Source organism: Lolium perenne, chromosome 6, assembly GCF_019359855.2.
Source record: "Lolium perenne isolate Kyuss_39 chromosome 6, Kyuss_2.0, whole genome shotgun sequence".
Taxonomy (NCBI): Eukaryota; Viridiplantae; Streptophyta; class Magnoliopsida; order Poales; family Poaceae; genus Lolium; species Lolium perenne.
This window is the reverse complement of record NC_067249.2, coordinates 75,128,678-75,149,185: the sequence shown is the minus strand read 5'-3', so window position 1 is coordinate 75,149,185 and position 20,508 is coordinate 75,128,678. Positions and strand designations below refer to the sequence as shown.

The following is a 20,508-nucleotide window of genomic DNA, read 5'->3' as shown; positions in this document are numbered from 1 at the left end:
AGATATTTTCTAGTAAGGGTTTGAACAACAAGGAAGACAGTGTAGAGTCTTATAATGCTTGCAATATGTTTTTATGTGAGTTTTGTTGTATCGGTTCATACTTGTGTTTGCTTCAAACAACCTTGCTAGCCTAAGCCTTGTATTGAGAGGGATTACTTCTCATGCATCCAAATCCTTGAGCCAAAAACTATGTCATTTGTGTCCACCATACCTACCTACTACATGGTATTTCTCTGCCATTCCAAAGTAAATTGCTTGAGTGCTACCTTTAAACACTTCAAAAGTTATTACCTCTTATTTTTGTCAATGTTTTATAGCTCATGAGGAAGTATGTAGTGTTTATCTTTCAATCTTGTTGGGCAACTTTCACCAATGGACTAGTGGCTTCATCCGCTTATCCAATAATTTTGCAAAAAGAGCTGGCAATGGGGTTCCCAGCCCCAATTAATTAACCTTCATAATTTTACAAAAAAAATAGACACTCCTCCATGGTATGTGATTGTTGGACGGCACCCGAGGATTCGGTTAGCCATGCCTTGAGAAAGCAAAGGTGGGGAGGAGTGTCATCTAAATAAAACTAAAATAAAAGGCACTCCTTCATGGTATGAGATTGTTGGCAGGCACCCGAGGATTCGGTTAGCCATGGTTTGTGAAAGCAAAGGTTGGAAGGAGTGCCACCCAAAAATAAAAATCTTTCATGGGAGCCGCTCTTTGAAGTTCTGTCTGGCAAGGGGGTTAGAGTGCCCAATACCATTCGTTGACAACAACAAACACCTGTCAAAACTTTACTTTTATGCTCTCTTTATGTTTTCAAAATAAAAGCTCTAGCACAAATATAGCAATCCATGCTTCCCTCTGTGAAGGGCCATTCTTTTACTTTTATGTTGAGTCAGTTTACCTATTTCCTTCCATCTTAGAAGCAAACACTTGTGTTAACTGTGCATTGATTCTTACATACTTGCATATTTGCATTCATCATATTACTTTGTATTGACAATATCCATGAGATATACACGTTACAAGTTGAAAGCAACCGCTGAAACTTATATCTTCCTTTGTGTTGTTTCAATGCCTTTACTATGAATTTACTGCTTTATGAGTTAACTCTTATGCAAGACTTATTGATGCTTGTGTTGAAAGTACTATTCATGAAAAGTCTTTGCTATATGATTCAGTTGTTTAACCATTGTCTTTACCATTGCTTCGAATCGATGCATTCATTACATGTGCTTACGATAGTATTGATCAAGATTATGATAGCATGTCACTTCAGAAATTATCTTTGTTATCGTTTACCTACTCGAGGACGAGTAGGAACTAAGCTTGGGGATGCTGATACATCTCCAACGTATCGATAATTTCTTATGTTCCATGCTTGTTTTATGATGATACACACATGTTTTATACATACTTTATGTCATATTTATGCATTTTCCGGCACTAACCTATTAACAAGATGCCGAAGAGCCGATTCTTTGTTTTCTGCTGTTTTTGGTTTCAGAAATCCTAGTAAGGAAATATTATCGGAATTGGACGAAATCAACGCCCAGGGTCTTATTTTTCCACGAAGCTTCCAGAAGTCCGAAAGGGAAACGAAGTGGGGCGACGAGGCGACGCCACAGCAGGGCGGCGCGGCCCACCCCCTGGCCGCGCGGCCCTAGCGTGTGGGCCCCTCGCGTCGCCCCTAAACCTACCCTTCCGCCTATAAGAAGCCTTCGTCGATAATAACTCCAGTACCGAGAGCCACGATACGGAAAACCTTCCAGAGACGCCGCCGCCAATCCCATCTCGGGGGATTCAGGAGATCGCCTCCGGCACCCTGCTGGAGAGGGGAATCATCTCCCGGAGGACTCTTCACCGCCATGGTCGCCTCCGGAGTGATGTGTGAGTAGTTCACCCCTGGACTATGGGTCCATAGCAGTAGCTAGATGGTCGTCTTCTCCTCATGTGCTATCATTGTTACATCTTGTGAGCTGCCTAACATGATCAAGATCATTTATTTGTAATGCTACATGTTGCGTTTGTTGGGATCCGATGAATATTGAATGCTATGTTATGTTGATTATCAATCTATCATCTATGTGTTGTTTATGATCTTGCATGCTCTCCGTTATTAGTAGAGGCTCTGGCCAAGTCGTTACTTGTAACTCCAAGCGGGAGTATTTATGCTCGATAGTGGGTTTATGCCTCCATTAAATCTGGGACAGTGACAGAAAGTTCTAAGGTTGTGGATGTGCTGTTGCCACTAGGGATAAAACATCAATGCTATGTCTAAGGATGTATTTGTTGATTACATTACGCACCATACTTAATGCAATTGTCTGTTGTTTGCAACTTAATACCGGAGGGGGTTCGGATGATAACCTGAAGGTGGACTTTTTAGGCATAGATGCATGTTGGATAGCGGTCTATGTACTTTTTCGTAATGCCCATATGAATATCACACTACTCATCATAACATGTATGTGCATTGTCATGCTATCTTTATTTGTCAATTGCCCAACTATAATTTGTTCACCCAACATGCTATTTCTTATGGGAGAGACACCACTAGTGAACTGTGGACCCCGGTCCATTTTTTTACATCGAATACAATCTACTGCAATACTCGTTCTACTATTTTCTGCAAACATCATCATCCACACTATACATCTAATCCTTTGTTACAGCAAGCCGGTGAGATTGACAACCTCACTGTTAAGTTGGGGCAAAGTATCTTGGTTGTGTTGTGCAGGTTCCACGTTGGCGCCGGAATCCCTGGTGTTGCGCCGCACTACACTCCGCCGCCATCAACCTTCAACGTGCTTCTTGGCTCCTACTGGTTCGATAACCTTGGTTTCTTACTGGGGGAAAAACTTGTCGTTGTACGCATCATACCTTCCTCTTGGGGTTCCCAACGGACGTGTGCTTTACCGTCACAAGCAGCAAAGCTTTTTCTGGTGTCGTTGCCGGGGACGTGAAGGAAAATTACACCATAGAGATTTGTAACTCCCACGTCAACTGCACGCTAGCAGTGACGAGCGTGTTCCACTCGGAGTCGAGGCCAGCGAGGATGTACGATGCGAGCTCGTCGTCCTCCATCTTGGAGCCTGCCGCAGTCATGGCGTCTCCCAGGCTCCGCATCTTGGCAAAGTAATCCGCAACCCTAAGGTCTCGCTTGGCGGTGGTGGCGAGCTGCATCCGCAGCTGCATGATCTGTGCCCGGGACTGCGACGAGTGAATCGTCGACAGCGCAGCCTAGACGTATGCGGCAGTGGTGAGTGCCGCGACCTGCGTGAGTACCTCCCGTGAGAGGAAGGAGAGGAGGAATCCCAGAACCTGCTGATCCTGGGAGACCCACGCAGTGTAGGCCGTGTTGGGGACGTCCTGGGGAACCTTCTCCCCCGTCTTGTTTTCCATCTCCACCGTGATGGTTTTGGGAGGCGCATCCACTGTGCCGTCGAGGAATCCGACGAGCTGGTGCGACCGCAGCGGCGGCATGACTTGCGCCTTCCAGAGAGGGTAGTTGTCCCTCCCCAGCTTCTCCGTCACCGAGCCATGCTGCAGGCTGAGTCCAGACGGAAAGGAAGAAGAAGACGCGCCGTTCGACATCGTAGCGGTGGAGAGGTTTGGCTCTGATACCATATTAAGAAACACGAAATAGATTGGATCGGTGTACCCTCTCGGGGTGCCCAGGCTTCACTTATATATTGGCCAAGACTTGGCATACAAGATTACATAGATCTCATCTAGAGATTGTTACAACAACCGGCTTAACTATACAACTTGTAGCACACGAAAACTAGAGATAGAATTATATCGTAACAGCCTATCTACAACTCGTTTAACAATTATTACTATCATCTCCGTCCCAATTAATAAAATCTATATTTTTAAAGTCAAATTATGTAAAGTTAACCAAGTTTCTAGAATAAATCATTCACACGTACATTATAAAATTAATTTTATTAGATATCTCTATAGTATAATATTTATTGCTAGTTTTTCTACAAAATCGTAAAGTTAACTTAGCTTGACCGGAAGTGCACATGTTGTAAGTAGCGAGTTTCAAAAGTAAGAATTTCAAGTCATGGTGGAGCTGTTGGTAGAGGTCTATATATATATATATATATATATATATATATATATATATATCTTCTTATCGTTTGCCAAACGGGGTTGCAGGTAATTCTAGACCGCAAGCAAGAACGTGCTGAAAGTGTTTTCGACTTTGTGTGTTGAGAGAAAAACAATAGTATTAAAGAAGGGCAAGTAGAAGGTGCTAATAGAGAATAAACAATGTAAAGATTATGAAACTGCTATAGGGCTAAAAGCGTTATCGGGGAATTACTGGTTCACCATTAGCATTTTTAGAATGTAAATAAGATATAACATGTCTTGGTTGTATTCATGTGCAGGGAAAGGGGTCCCATACATAGATGCAATCATATGCTTATGCATTACACCTCTCATAACCACAACTATTTCTTCATATAGCAAGCAGCTGAAAAACTTGTAATTAAAAGGTTCTTCCCATGGTTATGGATATCCACTCTGGGAATCTTCTATTTCTCCCTTGTCAATACATGGCGGCGTAGGCAGCATATCATGTCACTTGCACCCGCGTACCACCAACCACACACAACGATAATTTCCTCCAAAGTCCGCAAGGAGCAAATATTGTGTGGTTGGCATTCGCACAACATCATTGAAGAAAGTTACTACACACTTACATAAGGCAAGACATCATAATCATGTTCAATTCATGGTGGTTCTAGGGTTTCTCCATTCCCCAAGAACTACTGAAACTACTCGCACATTAAGGAAAACAACATCGCCATGATTATATGAATGGAGTATCAAGGATCCAAAAAAGTACATGTGCAAGTCCACACTAGGGTTTGGAATTATTACAACAATATATATGGATGGTTCATGATGGTGACGGAGATGGTGATGATGATGATGATGATGAAAATCAATGCTAGATCCTTCAGGATCTGAGCTAGGGTGGAGATAGAGGCCCTTCTGCAAGTTGCCCCTTCAGATCCTTCCTTGTGTGTCCAATCTCATCTGATTGCCCGGGTGAAACTAATTTACAAGGCGGTGCCAACGCCGCGTGATACAACCCAGAATGATCGTTAAGTGCTCAGAACTTGTGTCTTCGTGATTTGCCTCCTTAGGTTTATCACCGGGTGTGTGGGTAATTGTATGGATGATATTTATTGTTTCCAATCACATTTTTGTGCCCAAAAATGTTCACTTAACTTATTTGTCCATCAACCTTCTTATTACAAAGCTTCTAAACACACTATAGAAGCTTCATATATTTTTATTTTTTTCAGAATTAGACCTTTTCAAGGCCATTTAACATAAGGAGACAAATAGGAGTATGAGGTGATTTGATTTCCCTCAATGTATTTGTTTAGAATTTTTAAACCAAGGATGCATGACATGGTCTTGATTGCAAATGGCATTTTATTGCAAACATTAAATGTTACATATCCACCATATGTACTCCCTCTGTCCTAGTTTGTAAGTCACAATTTTTGAATATCTTGGTCCAAGATATTAGCTGATTGGGTCTCATTTTCTCTCTCTCATTGGTGCATGTAGCCCCTTTCTCTCCCTCATTGGTGCATGCATTCTCTTTCTCTCCCTAATTGGTGCTTTCTCTCCCACATTAAATAAAATTATGCCTAGGAGGTGGGGGTTATGAGACAAATAGTTTTTGGGAATATGCCTTAAAAACTAGGACGGTGGGAGTACCTATATGTGGTATTCATGTAACACCCCGACCACCCCTGGCCGGGCCTGTTACCTCTGGCAGATCTCCAGGATCTATAGACTAGCCCCACAGACCAACACATGTCTTTCATGCGCACTTTGTCCTCACTTGTGCGCACCCAGGAACTACTACCCGGTCGGTCACCCATCGTCAAATTACTCCGGGCCAAGCACGCTTAACCTCGGAGTTCTTTGCTGATGAGCTTCCAGAAAAGAAGTTGCAACTTGTTAGTATGAGTATCCTATCAATCCTATTAAGCCCTGGGCCAGGATATCACACTCATCCCCCCTAAGAAGATCGACGCCCTAGCTCGTCGATCAGCCCCAAGCCAGGAACATCCCCTCTTAGCACACGTCTGTGCATCCAGTGCCGGCACATGTGCCATGCCGTGTGCCACGACGGGCCACACCAGCCATGCGCCACATGCCCGAACCCCTGACCCGCACACGCTCGTGTAACCGCGAAGGTCGGCTCTGATACCAAATGTAACACCCCGACCACCCCTGGCCAGGCTTGTTACCCCTGGCAGCTCTCTAGAATCTCTAGACTAGCCCCACAGACCAACACATGTCTTTCCTGCTGAATGGATCATAGCGAACAAGAGGGGGGCTGAATGGCGCTACGGCAAGTTTTAGTCTTTTTCAAATTTTTAGTGCAACAGAAGGTAAAGGTGAGAACTTTAGCGATAGCGGTGATCCTACAATGATACTTGGACAAGTGCAACAAGGAAAGGAATCAACAAGATAGTAATAGTAAGGAGCGAGACAACCAGGGGCGCGGAGACGAGGCGAGGTTTGTTTCCCGCAGTTCCTTCCACAATAGGAAGTACGTCTGCGTTGAGGAGGTGCTAGTCTCACACAAGAGACTAGACGGCCACACCACAAAGGAAGGCCTCACCTTCTTCCTCGAGAGAGCTCCACGAAGGTGCTCTCCCTCTTCCACTAAGGCACCGGTCGAGGCGGTGATTCCTTCACAAGGTTGGGGCGAGCTCCACACACAAGGATGCTCCCAATACCCTATGGAGCTAGTACATCACCAAGCTAGCCTCCATAGCTGCACATCTCCAATGTCCCACCATAGGAACCCTACCACCAAGATCCACTAAGGAGTAGCTTGTATTGGTGAAATCTCTCTTGGTAGAACTATAGATCGGGGTCTCCTCCACCACTCCTCAAAGTTTGGGCAAGATTGGTTGGATGGTTGGGGAGATCCTCAAGGATTAAGCTCAGCAACAATGGAGGGGAGAGAGAGGGAAGAGATAAAATCGTGTTGGGGAAGAAGGAGCCCTTAAATAGGCTCCTCCAAATCCAACCGTTATGTCCAGTTTTTGCCTAAGCGGTACTACGCTTTGGGTAAGCGGTACTACCGCTCTGAGTTCGAATTCCCCAGATCTGGTCCATGTGGACGCAGAGCGGTACTACCGCTCGAGGTACCGCAACAGGGTCCAAACCTTACTGGACTCGAAGCGGTACTGGAGCAGTACCAGAGCGGTACAGCCGTAACTAGTTACGGTACCTGGGTGGTACCGTGGGCGGTACTACCGCTCCAGGTACTGCAGACGTACCGCAACTCGTATTCTGGGTCAATATCAGCGCAGAACTCAGAGCGGTACCGTGGGCGGTACCTATAGGGGTAGCGGTACTACCGCTACAGGTACCGGTAGTACCGGCCTGGCTAAAACTGGTTTTCTCCCCTTTTTCTCTCCAGCCATGTCACCTCGCGATACACACAAAAAACCAGAAAACCTATGAACTACGCTTCAGTCTTCCGATCTTGACGTGCCCAGCGAGGTCACCGTGCACTTGCAAATCTAACAATGATACTCAAGGCACACGGTGAGATTACTCAAGTGTTGTCATCTAACACACAAAACTTGGGGTTTAAACTTTGCTCTTACAATCTCCCCCTTTTTGGTGTTTGATGACAACACAAGACTTTACAATAACATATGATATTATGATGAGATACTTAGAATTGCAAAAACTCGACGGAGCTCCCCCTACACATGTGCATATCATGAATATGTATTTGAATACAAATACACATGTTCTAGAGACATCACTCCCCCTAGTTTCTACAAACCAAGCACATATGCAACATGGATAGCTGATACGTCTCCAACGTATCAATAATTTCTTATGTTCCATGCCACTTTATTGATGATACCTACATGTTTTATGCATACTTTATGTCATATTTATGCATTTTCCAGCACTAACCTATTAACAAGATGCCGAAGAGCCAGTTGTTGTTTTCTGCTGTTTTTGGTTTCAGAAATCCTAGTAAGGAAATATTCTCGGAATTGGACGAAATCAACGCCCAGGATCTTATTTTTCCACGAAGCTTCCAGAACACCGGGGGAGATACGAAGTGGGGCGACGAGGCGGCCAGATGCTAGGGCGCCGCGGCCCAGGCCCTGGCCGCGCCAGCCTAGTGTGTGGGCCCCTCGCGTCGCCCCTAAACCTACCTCTCCGACTATAAGAAGCCTTCGTCGATAATAACTCCAGTACCGAGAGCCACGATACGGAAAACCTTCCAGAGACGCCGCCAATCCCATTTCGGGGGATTCAGGAGATCGCCTCCGGCACCCTTCTGGAGAGGGGAATCATCTCCCGGAGGACTCTTCACCGCCATGGTCGCCTCCGAAGTGATGAGTGAGTAGTTCACCCCTGGACTATGGGTCCATAGCAGTAGCTAGATGGTCGTCTTCTCCTAATTGTGCTTCATTGTTGAATCTTGTGAGCTGCCTAACATGATCAAGATCATCTATTTGTAATGCTATATGTTGTGTTTGTTGGGATCCGATGAATAGAGAATACTATGCTATGTTGATTATCAATCTATTATCTATGTGTTGTTTATGATCTTGCATGCTCTCCGTTACTAGTAGAGGCTCTGGCCAAGTTTTTGCTTGTAACTCCAAGAGGGAGTATTTATGCTCGATAGTGGGTTCATGCCTCCATTAAATGCAGGACGGTGTGAGAAAGTTCTAAGGTTGTGGATGTGCTGTTGCCACTAGGGATAAAACATCGATGCTATGTCTAAGGATGTAGTTGTTGATTACATTGCGCACCATACTTAATGCAATTGTCTGTTGTTTGCAACTTAATACTGGAAGGGGTTCGGATGATAACCTGAAGGTGGACTTTTTAGGCATAGATGCATGCTGGATAGCGGTCTATATACTTTGTCGTAATGCCCAGTTAAATCTCACAATACTCATCATATCATGTATGTGCATGGTCATGCCCTCTTTATTTGTCAATTGCCCAACTGTAATTTGTTCACCCAACATGCTATTTATCTTATGGGAGAGACACCTCTAGTGAACTGTGGACCCCGGTCCATTCTTTTAATCGAATACAATCTACTGCAATACTTGTTCTACTGTTTTCTGCAAACAATCATTATCCACACTATACATCTAATCCTTTGTTACAGCAAGCCGGTGAGATTGACAACCTCACTGTCATGTTGGGGCAAAGTAATTTGGTTGTGTTGTGCAGGTTCCACGTTGGCGCCGGAATCCCTGGTGTTGCGCCGCACTACACTCCGCCGCCATCAACCTTCAACGTGCTTCTTGGCTCCTACTGGTTCGATAAACCTTGGTTTCTTACTGAGGGAAAACTTGCCGCTGTACGCATCACACCTTCCTCTTGGGGTTCCCAACGGACGCGTGCTGTACGCGTATCAAGCTCTTTTTCTGGCGCCGTTGCCGGGGAGGAAAGGTAAAAGGCACTCACACTCCGGATCTCGGCTACTAAGCTATTTTCCGGCACCGTTGTAAGTGCTCGAAGCTATTTCCTTTAGATCCTACAATTGCATCTTTTTGTTTCTTGTTTTACACTAGTTTGGCATAATGGAAAGCAACAGTGAGCTTTTAAAATTATTTCCTGAGTTAAGACATGGATGGTTTGATGCGAAAATTAAAAAACCCATGGAACCTATTAGTATGAACACTTTGAACACCATTTTTGCTAATGATATGGAAAATTCTAAGCTTGGGGAAGCTGGTTTTGATGAGCATGATCTTTTTAGTCCCCCAAGCATTGAGGAGAAAATTTTCTTTGATGATACTTTACCTCCTATTTATGATGATTATAATGATAGTAGCCTTTTGGTGCCGCCTGTTATGGAGGATAAATTTGATTATGATTAAAATATGCCTCCTATATTTGATGATGAGAATAATAATGATAGCTACTTGGTTGAATTTGCTCCCACTACAATTAATAAGAATGACTATGCTTATGTGGAGAGTAATTATTTTATGCATGAGACTCATCATAAGAATGCTTTATGTGATAGTTATATTGTTGAGTTTGCTCATGATGCTACTAAAAATCTTTATGAGAGAGGAAAATATGGTTGTAGGGATTTTCATGTTACTAAAACACCTCTCTATATGCTTACAATCTTGAAGTTGCACTTGTCTAGTTTTCCTATGCTTGTTGCATTATGCCTACACAACTTGTTTATTTACAAGATTCCTTTTCATAGGAAGCATGTTAGGCTTAAATGTGTTTTGAATTTGCCTCTTGATGCTCTCTTTTGCTTCAAATACTATTTCTTGCGAGTGCATCATTAAAACTGCTGAGCCCATCTTAATGGCTATAAAGAAAGCACTTCTTGGGAGATAACCCATGTGTTTATTTTACTACAGCAATTTTGTTTTATATTTGTGTCTTGGAAGTTGTTACTACTGTAGCAACCTCTCCTTATCTTAATTTTGTTGCATTGTTGTGCCAAGTAAAGTCTTTGATAGTAAGGTTCATACTAGATTTGGATTAGTACGCAGAAACAGATTTCTTGCTGTCACGAATCTGGGATGAATTCTCTGTAGATAACTCAGAAAATTCTGCCAATTTACGTGAGTGATCCTCAGATATGTACGCAACTTTCATTCAATCTGAGCATTTTCATTTGAGCAAGTCTGGTGCCTCTTAAAAATTCGTCTTTACGGACTGTTCTGTTTTGACAGATTCTGCCTTTTATTTCGCATTGCCTGTTTTGCTATGCTTGATGGATTTTTCTATTCCATTAACTTTCAGAAGCTTTGTGCAATGTCCAGAAGTGTTAAGAATGATTGTGTCACCTCTGAACATGTGAATTTTTGATTATGCACTAACCCTCTAATGAGTTTGTTTCGAGTTTGGTATGGAGGAAGTTTTCAAGGGTCAAGAGAGGAGGATGATACAATATGATCAAGAAGAGTGAAAGCTCTAAGCTTGGGGATGCCCCGGTGGTTCATCCCTGCATATTTCAAGAAGACTCAAGCATCTAAGCTTGGGGATGCCCAAGGCATCCCCTTCTTTATCAACAACCTATCAGGTCACTTCTCTTGAAACTATATTTTTATTCGGTCACATCTTATGTGCTTTACTTGGAGCGTCTGTTTGTTTTCATTTTTGTTTTGTTTGAATAAATTCATGCTTGTGTGGGAGAGAGACACGCTCCGCTGGTTCATATGAACACATATGTTCTTAGCTTTTAATTTTCATGGCGAAGGTTGAAACTGCTTCATTAATAGTTATATGGTTGGAAACGGGAAATGCTACATGTAGTAATTGGTATGATGTCTTGAATAACTTGATACTTGGCAATTGTTGTGCTCATGATTAAGCTCTTGCATCATATACTTTGCACCTATTAGTGAAGAAATACATAAAGCTTGCTAAAATTTGGTTTGCATGATTGGTCTCTCTAAGGTCTAGATATTTTCTAGTAAGGGTCGAACAACAAGGAAGACGGTGTAGAGTCTTATAGTGCTTACAATATGTCTTTTATGTGAGTTTTGCTGTACCGGTTCATACTTGTGTTTGTTTCAAATAGCCTTGCTAGCCTAAGCCTTGTATTGAGAGGGAATACTTCTCATGCATCCAAATCCTTGAGCCAAACACTATGCCACTTGTGTCCACCATACCTACCTACTATATGGTATTTCTCCGCCATTCCAAAGTAAATTGCTTGAGTGCTACCTTTAAAATTTCTATCCTTTATCTTTGCAATATATAGCTCATGGGACAAATAGCCTAAAAACTATTGTGGTATTGAATATGTACTTATGCATTTTATCTCTTATTAAGTTGCTTGTTGTGCGATAACCATGTTCCTAGGGACGCCATCAACTACCCTTTGTTGAATATCATGTGAGTTGCTATGCATGTTCGTCTTGTCTGAAGTAAGGGCGATTTACCATGAGTTGAATGGTTTGAGCATGCATATTGTTAGAGAAGAACATTGGGCCGCTAACTAAAGCCGTGATCCATGGTGGAAGTTTCAGTTTTGGACAAATATCCTCAATCTCATATGAGAATATTAATTGTTGCTAAATGCTTATGCATTAAAGAGGAGTCCATTATCTGTTGTCTATGTTGTCCCGGTATGGATGTCTAAGTTGAGAATAATCAAAAGCGAGAAATCCAATGTGAGCTTTCTCCTTAGACCTTTGTACATGTGGCATAGAGGTACCCCTTTGTGATACTTGGTTAAAACATATGTATTGCGGTGATAATCCAGGTAATCCGAGCTAATTAGGACAAGGTGCGGGCACTATTAGTATACTATGCATGAGGCTTGCAACTTGTAGGATATAATTTACATAACACATATGCTTTATTACTACCGTTGACAAAATTGTTTCTTGTTTTCAAAAGAAAATCTCTAGCACAAATATAGCAATCCATGCTTCCCTCTGCGAAGGGCCATTCTTTTACTTTTATGTTGAGTCAGTTTACCTACTTCCTTCTGTCTTAGAAGCAAACGCTTGTGTTAACTGTGCATTGATTCTTACATGTTTACCTATTGCACTTGTTATATTGCTTTGCATTGACAATTATCCATGAGATATACATGTTACAAGTTGAAAGCAACCGCTGAAACTTAATCTTCCTTTGGGTTGCTTCAATGCCTTTACTCTGAATCTATCGCTTTGTGAGTTAACTCTTATGCAAGACTTATTGATGCTTGTCTTGAAAGTACTATTCATGAAAAGTCTTTGCTATATGATTCAGTTGTTTAATCATTGTCTTTATCATTGCTTTGAATCGCTGCATTCATCTCATATGCTTTACAATAGTATGATTAAGATCATGTTGGTAGCATGTCACTTCAGAAATTATCTTTGTTATCGTTTACCTACTCGGGATGAGTAGGAACTAAGCTTGGGGATGCTGATACGTCTCCAACGTATCGATAATTTCTTATGTTCCATGCCACTTTATTGATGATACCTACATGTTTTATGCATAATTTATGTCATATTTATGCATTTTCCGGCACTAACCTATTAACAAGATGCCGAAGAGCTAGTTGATGTTTTCTGCTGTTTTTGGTTTCAGAAATCCTACTAAGGAAATATTCTCGGAATTGGACGAAATCAACGCCCAGGATCTTATTTTTCCACGAAGCTTCCAGAACACCGGGGGAGATACGAAGTGGGGCGACGAGGCGGCCAGACGCTAGGGCGGCGCGGCCCAGGCCCTGGCCGCGCCGGCCTAGTGTGTGGGCCCCTCGCGTCGCCCCAAAACCTACCTCTCCGACTATAAGAAGCCTTCGTCGATAATAACTCCAGTACCGAGAGCCACGATACGGAAAACCTTCCAGAGACGCCGCCGCCGCCAATCCCATGTCGGGGGATTCAGGAGATCGCCTCCGGCACCCTGCCAGAGAGGGGAATCATCTCCCGAAGGACTCTTCACCGCCATGGTTGCCTCCGGAGTGATGAGTGAGTAGTTCACCCCTGGACTATGGGTCCATAGCAGTAGCTAGATGGTCGTCTTCTCCTAATTGTGCTTCATTGTTGGATCTTGTGAGCTGCCTAACATGATCAAGAACATTTATTTGTAATGCTATATGTTGTGTTTGTTGGGATCCGATGAATAGAGAATACTATGCTATGTTGATTATCAATCTATTATCTATGTGTTGTTTATGATCTTGCATGCTCTCCGTTACTAGTAGAGGCTCTGGCCAAGTTTTTGCTAGTAACTCCAAGAGGGAGTATTTATGCTCGATAGTGGGTTCATGCCTCCATTAAATGCAGGACGGTGTGAGAAAGTTCTAAGGTTGTGGATGTGCTGTTGCCACTAGGGATAAAACATCGATGCTATGTCTAAGGATGTAGTTGTTGATTACATTACGCACCATACTTAATGCAATTGTATGTTGTTTGCAACTTAATACTGGAAGGGGTTCGGATGATAACCTGAAGGTGGACTTTTTAGGCATAGATGCATGCTGGATAACGGTCCATGTACTTCGTCGTAATGCCCAATTAAATCTCACAATACTCATCATATCATGTATGTGCATGGTCATGCCCTCTTTATTTGTCAATTGCCCAACTGTAATTTGTTCACCCAACATGCTATTTATCTTATGGGTGAGACACCTCTAGTGAACTGTGGACCCCGGTCCATTCTTTTAATCGAATACAATCTACTGCAATACTTGTTCTACTGTTTTCTGCAAACAATCATCATCCACACTATACATCTAATCCTTTGTTACAGCAAGCCGGTGAGATTGACAACCTCACTGTCACGTTGGGGCAAAGTAATTTGGTTGTGTTGTGCGGGTTCCACGTTGGCGCCGGAATCCCTGGTGTTGCGCCGCACTACACTTCGCCGCCATCAACCTTCAACGTGCTTCTTGGCTCCTACTGGTTCGATAAACCTTGGTTTCTTACTGAGGGAAAACTTGCCGCTGTACGCATCACACCTTCCTCTTGGGGTTCCCAACGGACGTGTGTTGTACGCGTATCAATAAACGACATGTTCAAGTAGCATACGCACAATATGGAGGCAACATAAGATCATGCAAGGAGATTTGGGTGAAGTTATCATACCATAGCCTTGAGAATACCCAAACTCACCATAAGATGCCTCCATAGGGTTGTTGATGTAGCCATAAGAAAGGAAAAGCAACTAGAACCAAAAGGCTACAAACAACAAAGGTCCCCATCCACATAGGAACTTCTCCCCCTTTGGCATCGGAACACCAAAAAGGAGGGTAAAGAAACTAGAAGGATGGAGAAAAAGAACATACAACCAAGCTTGCAAAAACCAAAAAGGAAAACAAGCTTGATGAGGTTCTCCAAAAAGAAAAAAGGAAAGGTAGCAAAGAAGAAGGACAAAAAGAAAGGTCACAAAGAAACACAAAGAACCAAAAACCCCCTCAAAGAGGAGGTTGGTGGCCGAAGCCACCGTGTAAGAGTGTAGTAGTGTGAGGTCGCGTAGATGTATCTAGGACTCACGGACTATAACTCAACATGAAGCTCATAAGTCACTTAATTGACAAATAGCATATGTTTTGGATTTCTTTATGCATTATGGGGGGAGGGATAGCTCAATGGATTTAAACCGCACTCCCCCTATGTTCATGCGTGCCTTTCATCTAGATATAAAGGTTAGGAGTGGTATGTGCGCACGGCGGTCAAGCAAAGTTCGATGGATCAATGATATTTAGCTCATGCCTCAACTCAATGAAACGCTTCTCATCCAAGGGCTTCGTGAAGATGTCCGCCAATTGCTCCTTGGTGCCAATGTAGGATAGTACAATATCTCCGCGAGCAATGTGATCCCGGATGAAGTGGTTCTGTATCTCAATGTTCTTCGTCTTGCCATGGAGAACCGGATTGTAGGCGATCTTGATTGCTCTCTCATTGTCACACAAAAGAGGCACATTGCTATACTCGAGTCCATAATCCTGCAAGGTTTGCCTCATCCACAAGATTTGAGCACAACTACTCGCCGCGGCAATATACTCGGCTTCCGCGGTGGAGACGGAGACACAATTTTGCTTCTTCGAGGACCAACACACCAAAGATCTTCCAAGAAAGTGACAAGTGATACGTCTCCGACGTATCGATAATTTCTTATGTTCCATGCCACATTATTGATGTTATCTACATGTTTTATGCACACTTTATGTCATATTCGTGCATTTTCTGGAACTAACCTATTAACAAGATGCCGAAGTGCCGATTCTTTGTTTTTACGCTGTTTTTGGTTTCAGAAATCCTAGTAAGGAAATATTCTCGGAATTGGACGAAATCAAAGCCCGGGGGCCTATTTTCTCACGAAGCTACCACAACTCCGAAGGAGAGACGAAGAGGCGCCACGGAGGGGCCACACCCTAGGGCGGCGGCCCCCTTGGCCGCGCGGCCCTGTGGTGTGGGGCCCCCGTGCCGCCTCTTGACCTGCCCTTCCGCCTATAAAAAGTCTCCGTGACGAAACCCCCAGTACCGAGAGCCACGATACGGAAAACCTTCCAGAGACGCCGCCAACGCCGATCCCATCTCGGGGGATCCAGGAGATCGCCTCCGGCACCCTGCCGGAGAGGGGAATCATCTCCCGGAGGACTCTACGCCGCCATGGTCGCCTCCGGTGTGATGTGTGAGTAGTCTACCCCTGGACTATGGGTCCATAGCAGTAGCTAGATGGTTGTCTTCTCCCCATTGTGCTATCATTGTCGGATCTTGTGAGCTGCCTAACATGATCAAGATCATCTATCTGTAATTCTATATGTTGCGTTTGTTGGGATCCGATGAATAGAGAATACTTGTTATGTTGATTATCAAAGTTATATCTATGTGTTGTTTATGATCTTGCATGCTCTCCGTTACTAGTAGATACTCTGGCCAAGTTTTTGCTATTAACTCCAAGAGGGAGTACTTATGCTCGATAGTGGGTTCATGCCTGCATTGACACACAGGACGATGTGAGAAAGTTCTAAGGTTGTGTTGTGCTGTTGCCACTAGGGATAAAACATTAGTGCTATGTTCAAGGATGTAGTCACTAGTTACATTACGCACCATACTTAATGCAATTGTCTGTTGTTTGCAACTTAATACTGGAAGGGGTTCGGATGATAACCTGAAGGTGGACTTTTTAGGCATAGATGCAGTTGGATGACGGTCTATGTACTTTGTCGTAATGCCCAATTAAATCTCACTATACTCATCATGATATGTATGTGCATGGTCATGCTCTCTTTATTTGTCAATTGCCCAACTGTAATTTGTTCACCCAACATGCTGTTCGTCTTATGGGAGAGACACCTCTAGTGAACTGTGGACCCCGGTCCAATTCTCTTTACTGAAATACAATCTACTGCAATACTTGTTCTCTTGTTTTACTGCAAACAATCATCTTCCACACAATACGGTTAACTCTTTGTTACAGCAAGCCGGTGAGATTGACAACCTCACTGTTTCGTTGGGGCAAAGTACTTTGGTTGTGTTGTGCAGGTTCCACGTTGGCGCCGGAATCACTGGTGTTGCGCCGCACTACATCTCGCCGCCATCAACCTTCAACGTGCTTCTTGACTCCTACTGGTCCGATTAAACCTTGGTTTCTTACTGAGGGAAACTTGCCGCTGTGCGCATCACACCTTCCTCTTGGGGTTCCCAACGGACGTGCCAACCACACGCATCAAGCAAATTTCTGGCGCCGTTGCCGGGGAACGAAGAAAAGTTGCACCACAAAGATTTCTAACTCCCACGTCAACTACACGCCAGAAGCAAATTTCTGGCGCCGTTGCCGGGGAGATCAAGACACGCTGCAAGGGGAGTCTCCACTTCTCAATCTCTTTACTTTGTTTTTGTCTTGCCTAGTTTTATTTACTACTTTGTTTGCTGCACTAAATCAAAATACAAAAAAATTAGTTGCTAGTTTTACTTTATTTGCTATCTTGTTTGCTATATCTAAAACACAAAAAAAATTAGTTTATTTGCATTTACCTTATCTAGTTTGCTTTATTGTCTTGCACTCTATATTAAAATACAAAAAAAAATTAGTTACTTTTGTTACCATGTCTAGCTCTGAACCTGTTACTTCTTCGCCTGAAGAATTAGTCTTCACTTTTAAACAAGGGGATGAGGAGAGTTTTAAGGATGCTTGGTCTAGAATTTTTACTTCTTATCGTAAAACTGAACCTCAAATGACTCTAAGTTTGCTCCTCAGTAATTTTTATTTTGGTCTTATGGTTCGCTATAGATATGCTTTGGATACTTTAGTGGGAGGAGATTTCCTTCATTGCAATGGGGATCAAGCTTTTAATGCCATAAAGAAGTTGGTTGCATCACATGATTCAGCTAATAACTTTGATTCAGTCCTCACTAGCATTTATAGTAGATTAAATAATCTCGAGATAAGTACGTCTCGCTTGAATGATAATTATTGCCACGTTCGTAATCGTCTTGAACAAGTCTTAGTGAACTCTAAACTCTCAATGTGGGATCCTGCTGTTAAAATTGTCATCGGTGATCGAACTCTCCACGCCTACTGTGATATTATGTATGAATTTTGCCTTATGCCTGAAAGTATTTATAAATATTTGAAACTTTGGGGAGTCGAGGAAGGAGGAGAAGAAATAACTCTCATTGATAACTCTACTATAATTCCTAAAGGAATAGCCGCAGGTGTGCATACAACCATTCTTGGAAGAACAATATCCATTGATTATCTTGTTGTTGAAACAGGAAAACTCACACTCGGAATATCCCTGCTGAAACTATTGGGAGCAGTCATTGATGTTGGAGAAGGCACTCTGAAATTCACCTCTATACCGGGGGAAACTCATATATTTCCTAAACCAAAGGGAAAGAAAAACAATAAGAAAGGTAAGGGTAAAGCCCAAGGTAATGTTGACACTTCGTCTCTTGATAATACTTGATGCACACTTTCTGCGCCTAGCTGAAAGGCGTTAAAGAAAAGCGCTTATGGGAGACAACCCATGTTTTTACCTACAGTACTTTGTTTTTATTTTGTGTCTTGGAAGTTGTTTACTACTGTAGCAACCTCTCCTTATCTTAGTTTTGTGTTTTGTTGTGCCAAGTTAAGCCGTTGATAGAAAAGTAAGTACTAGATTTGGATTACTGCACAGTTCCAGATTTCTTTGCTGTCACGAATCTGAGTCCACCTCCCTGTAGGTAGCTCAGAAAATTAAGCCAATTTACGTGCATGATCCTCAGATATGTACGCAACTTTCATTCAATTTGAGCATTTTCATTTGAGCAAGTCTGGTGCCATTTTAAAATTCGTCAATACGAACTGTTCTGTTTTGACAGATTCTGCCTTTTATTTCGCATTGCCTCTTTCGCTATGTTGGATGAATTTCTTTGATCCATTAATGTCCAGTAGCATTATGCAATGTCCAGAAGTGTTAAGAATGATTGTGTCACCTCTGAATATGTCAATTTATATTGTGCACTAACCCTCTAATGAGTTGTTTCGAGTTTGGTGTGGAGGAAGTTTTCAAGGATCAAGAGAGGAGTATGATGCAACATGATCAAGGAGAGTGAAAGCTCTAAGCTTGGGGATGCACCCGGTGGTTCACCCCTGCATATATCAAGAAGCCTCAAGCGTCTAAGCTTGGGGATGCCCAAGGCATCCCCTTCTTCATCGACAACATTATCAGGTTCCTCCCCTGAAACTATATTTTTATTCCATCACATCTTATGTGCTTTTTCTTGGAGCGTCGGTTTGTTTTTGTTTTTTGTTTTGTTTGAATAAAATGGATCCTAGCATTCACTTTATGGGAGAGAGACACGCTCTGCTGTAGCATATGGACAAGTATGTCCTTGGTTTCTACTCATAGTATTCATGGCGAAGTTTCTCCTTCGTTAAATTGTTATATGGTTGGAATTGGAAAATGATACATGTAGTAATTGCTATAAATGTCTTGGGTAATGTGATACTTGTCAATTGTTGTGCTCATGATTAGCTCTTGCATCATATGCTTTGCACCCATTAATGAAGAAATACATAGAGCATGCTAAAATTTGGTTTGCATATTTGGTTTCTCTAAGGTCTAGATAATTTCTAGTATTGAGTTTGAACAACAAGGAAGACGGTGTAGAGTCTTATAATGTTTTCAATATGTCTTTTATGTGAGTTTTGCTGCACCGGTTCATCCTTGTGTTTGTTTCAAATAAGCCTTGCTAGCCTTAACCTTGTATCGAGAGGGAATACTTCTCATGCATCCAAATACTTGAGCCAACCACTATGCCATTTGTGTCCACCATACCTACCTACTACATGGTATTTTCCGCCATTCCAAAGTAAATTGCTTGAGTGCTACCTTTAAAATTCCATCATTCACCTTTGCAATATATAGCTCATGGGACAAATAGCTTAAAAACTATTGTGGTATTGAATATGTAATTATGCACTTTATCTCTTATTAAGTTGCTTGTTGTGCGATAACCATGTTCACTGGGGACGCCATCAACTTTTCATTGTTGAATTTCATGTGAGTTGCTATGCATGTCCGTCTTGTCTGAAGTAAGAGAGATCTACCACCATATGGTTAAGCATGCATATGTTAGAGAAGAACATTGGGCCGCTAACTAAAGCCATGCTCCATGGTGGAAGTTTCAGTTTTGGACAGCAATCCTCAAATCTCAAATGAGAAAATTATTAATTGTTGGTATATGCTTATGCATAAAAGAGGAGTCCATTATCTGTTGTCTATGTTGTCCCGGTATGGATGTCTAAGTTGAAGAATAATCAATAGCGAGAAATCCAATGCGAGCTTTCTCCTTAGACCTTTGTACAGGCGGCATAGAGGTACCCCTTTGTGACACTTGGTAAAAACAATGCATTGTGATGATCCGGTAGTCCAAGCTAATTAGGACAAGGTGCGGGCACTATTAGTACACTATGCATGAGGCTTGCAACTTATAAGATATAATTTACATGATGCATATGCTTTATTACTACCGTTGACAAAATTGT

General features: G+C 42.6%; 1 protein-coding gene across 1 annotated transcript in view; it reads right to left on the bottom strand.

Moving 5' to 3' along the window:
- Positions 1–3,192, bottom strand: part of LOC139832431 (uncharacterized) — a 40,050-nt gene extending 36,858 nt beyond the window's left edge. The window contains exons 1-2 of the mRNA XM_071822193.1: positions 3,032–3,192; positions 207–211 (exon numbers count right to left, since the gene is read on the bottom strand). Coding sequence (XP_071678294.1) covers positions 207–211; positions 3,032–3,192 — 166 coding nt within the window. The remainder of the gene's footprint in view (positions 1–206; positions 212–3,031) is intronic.
- Positions 3,193–20,508: the final 17,316 nt, after the last annotated feature.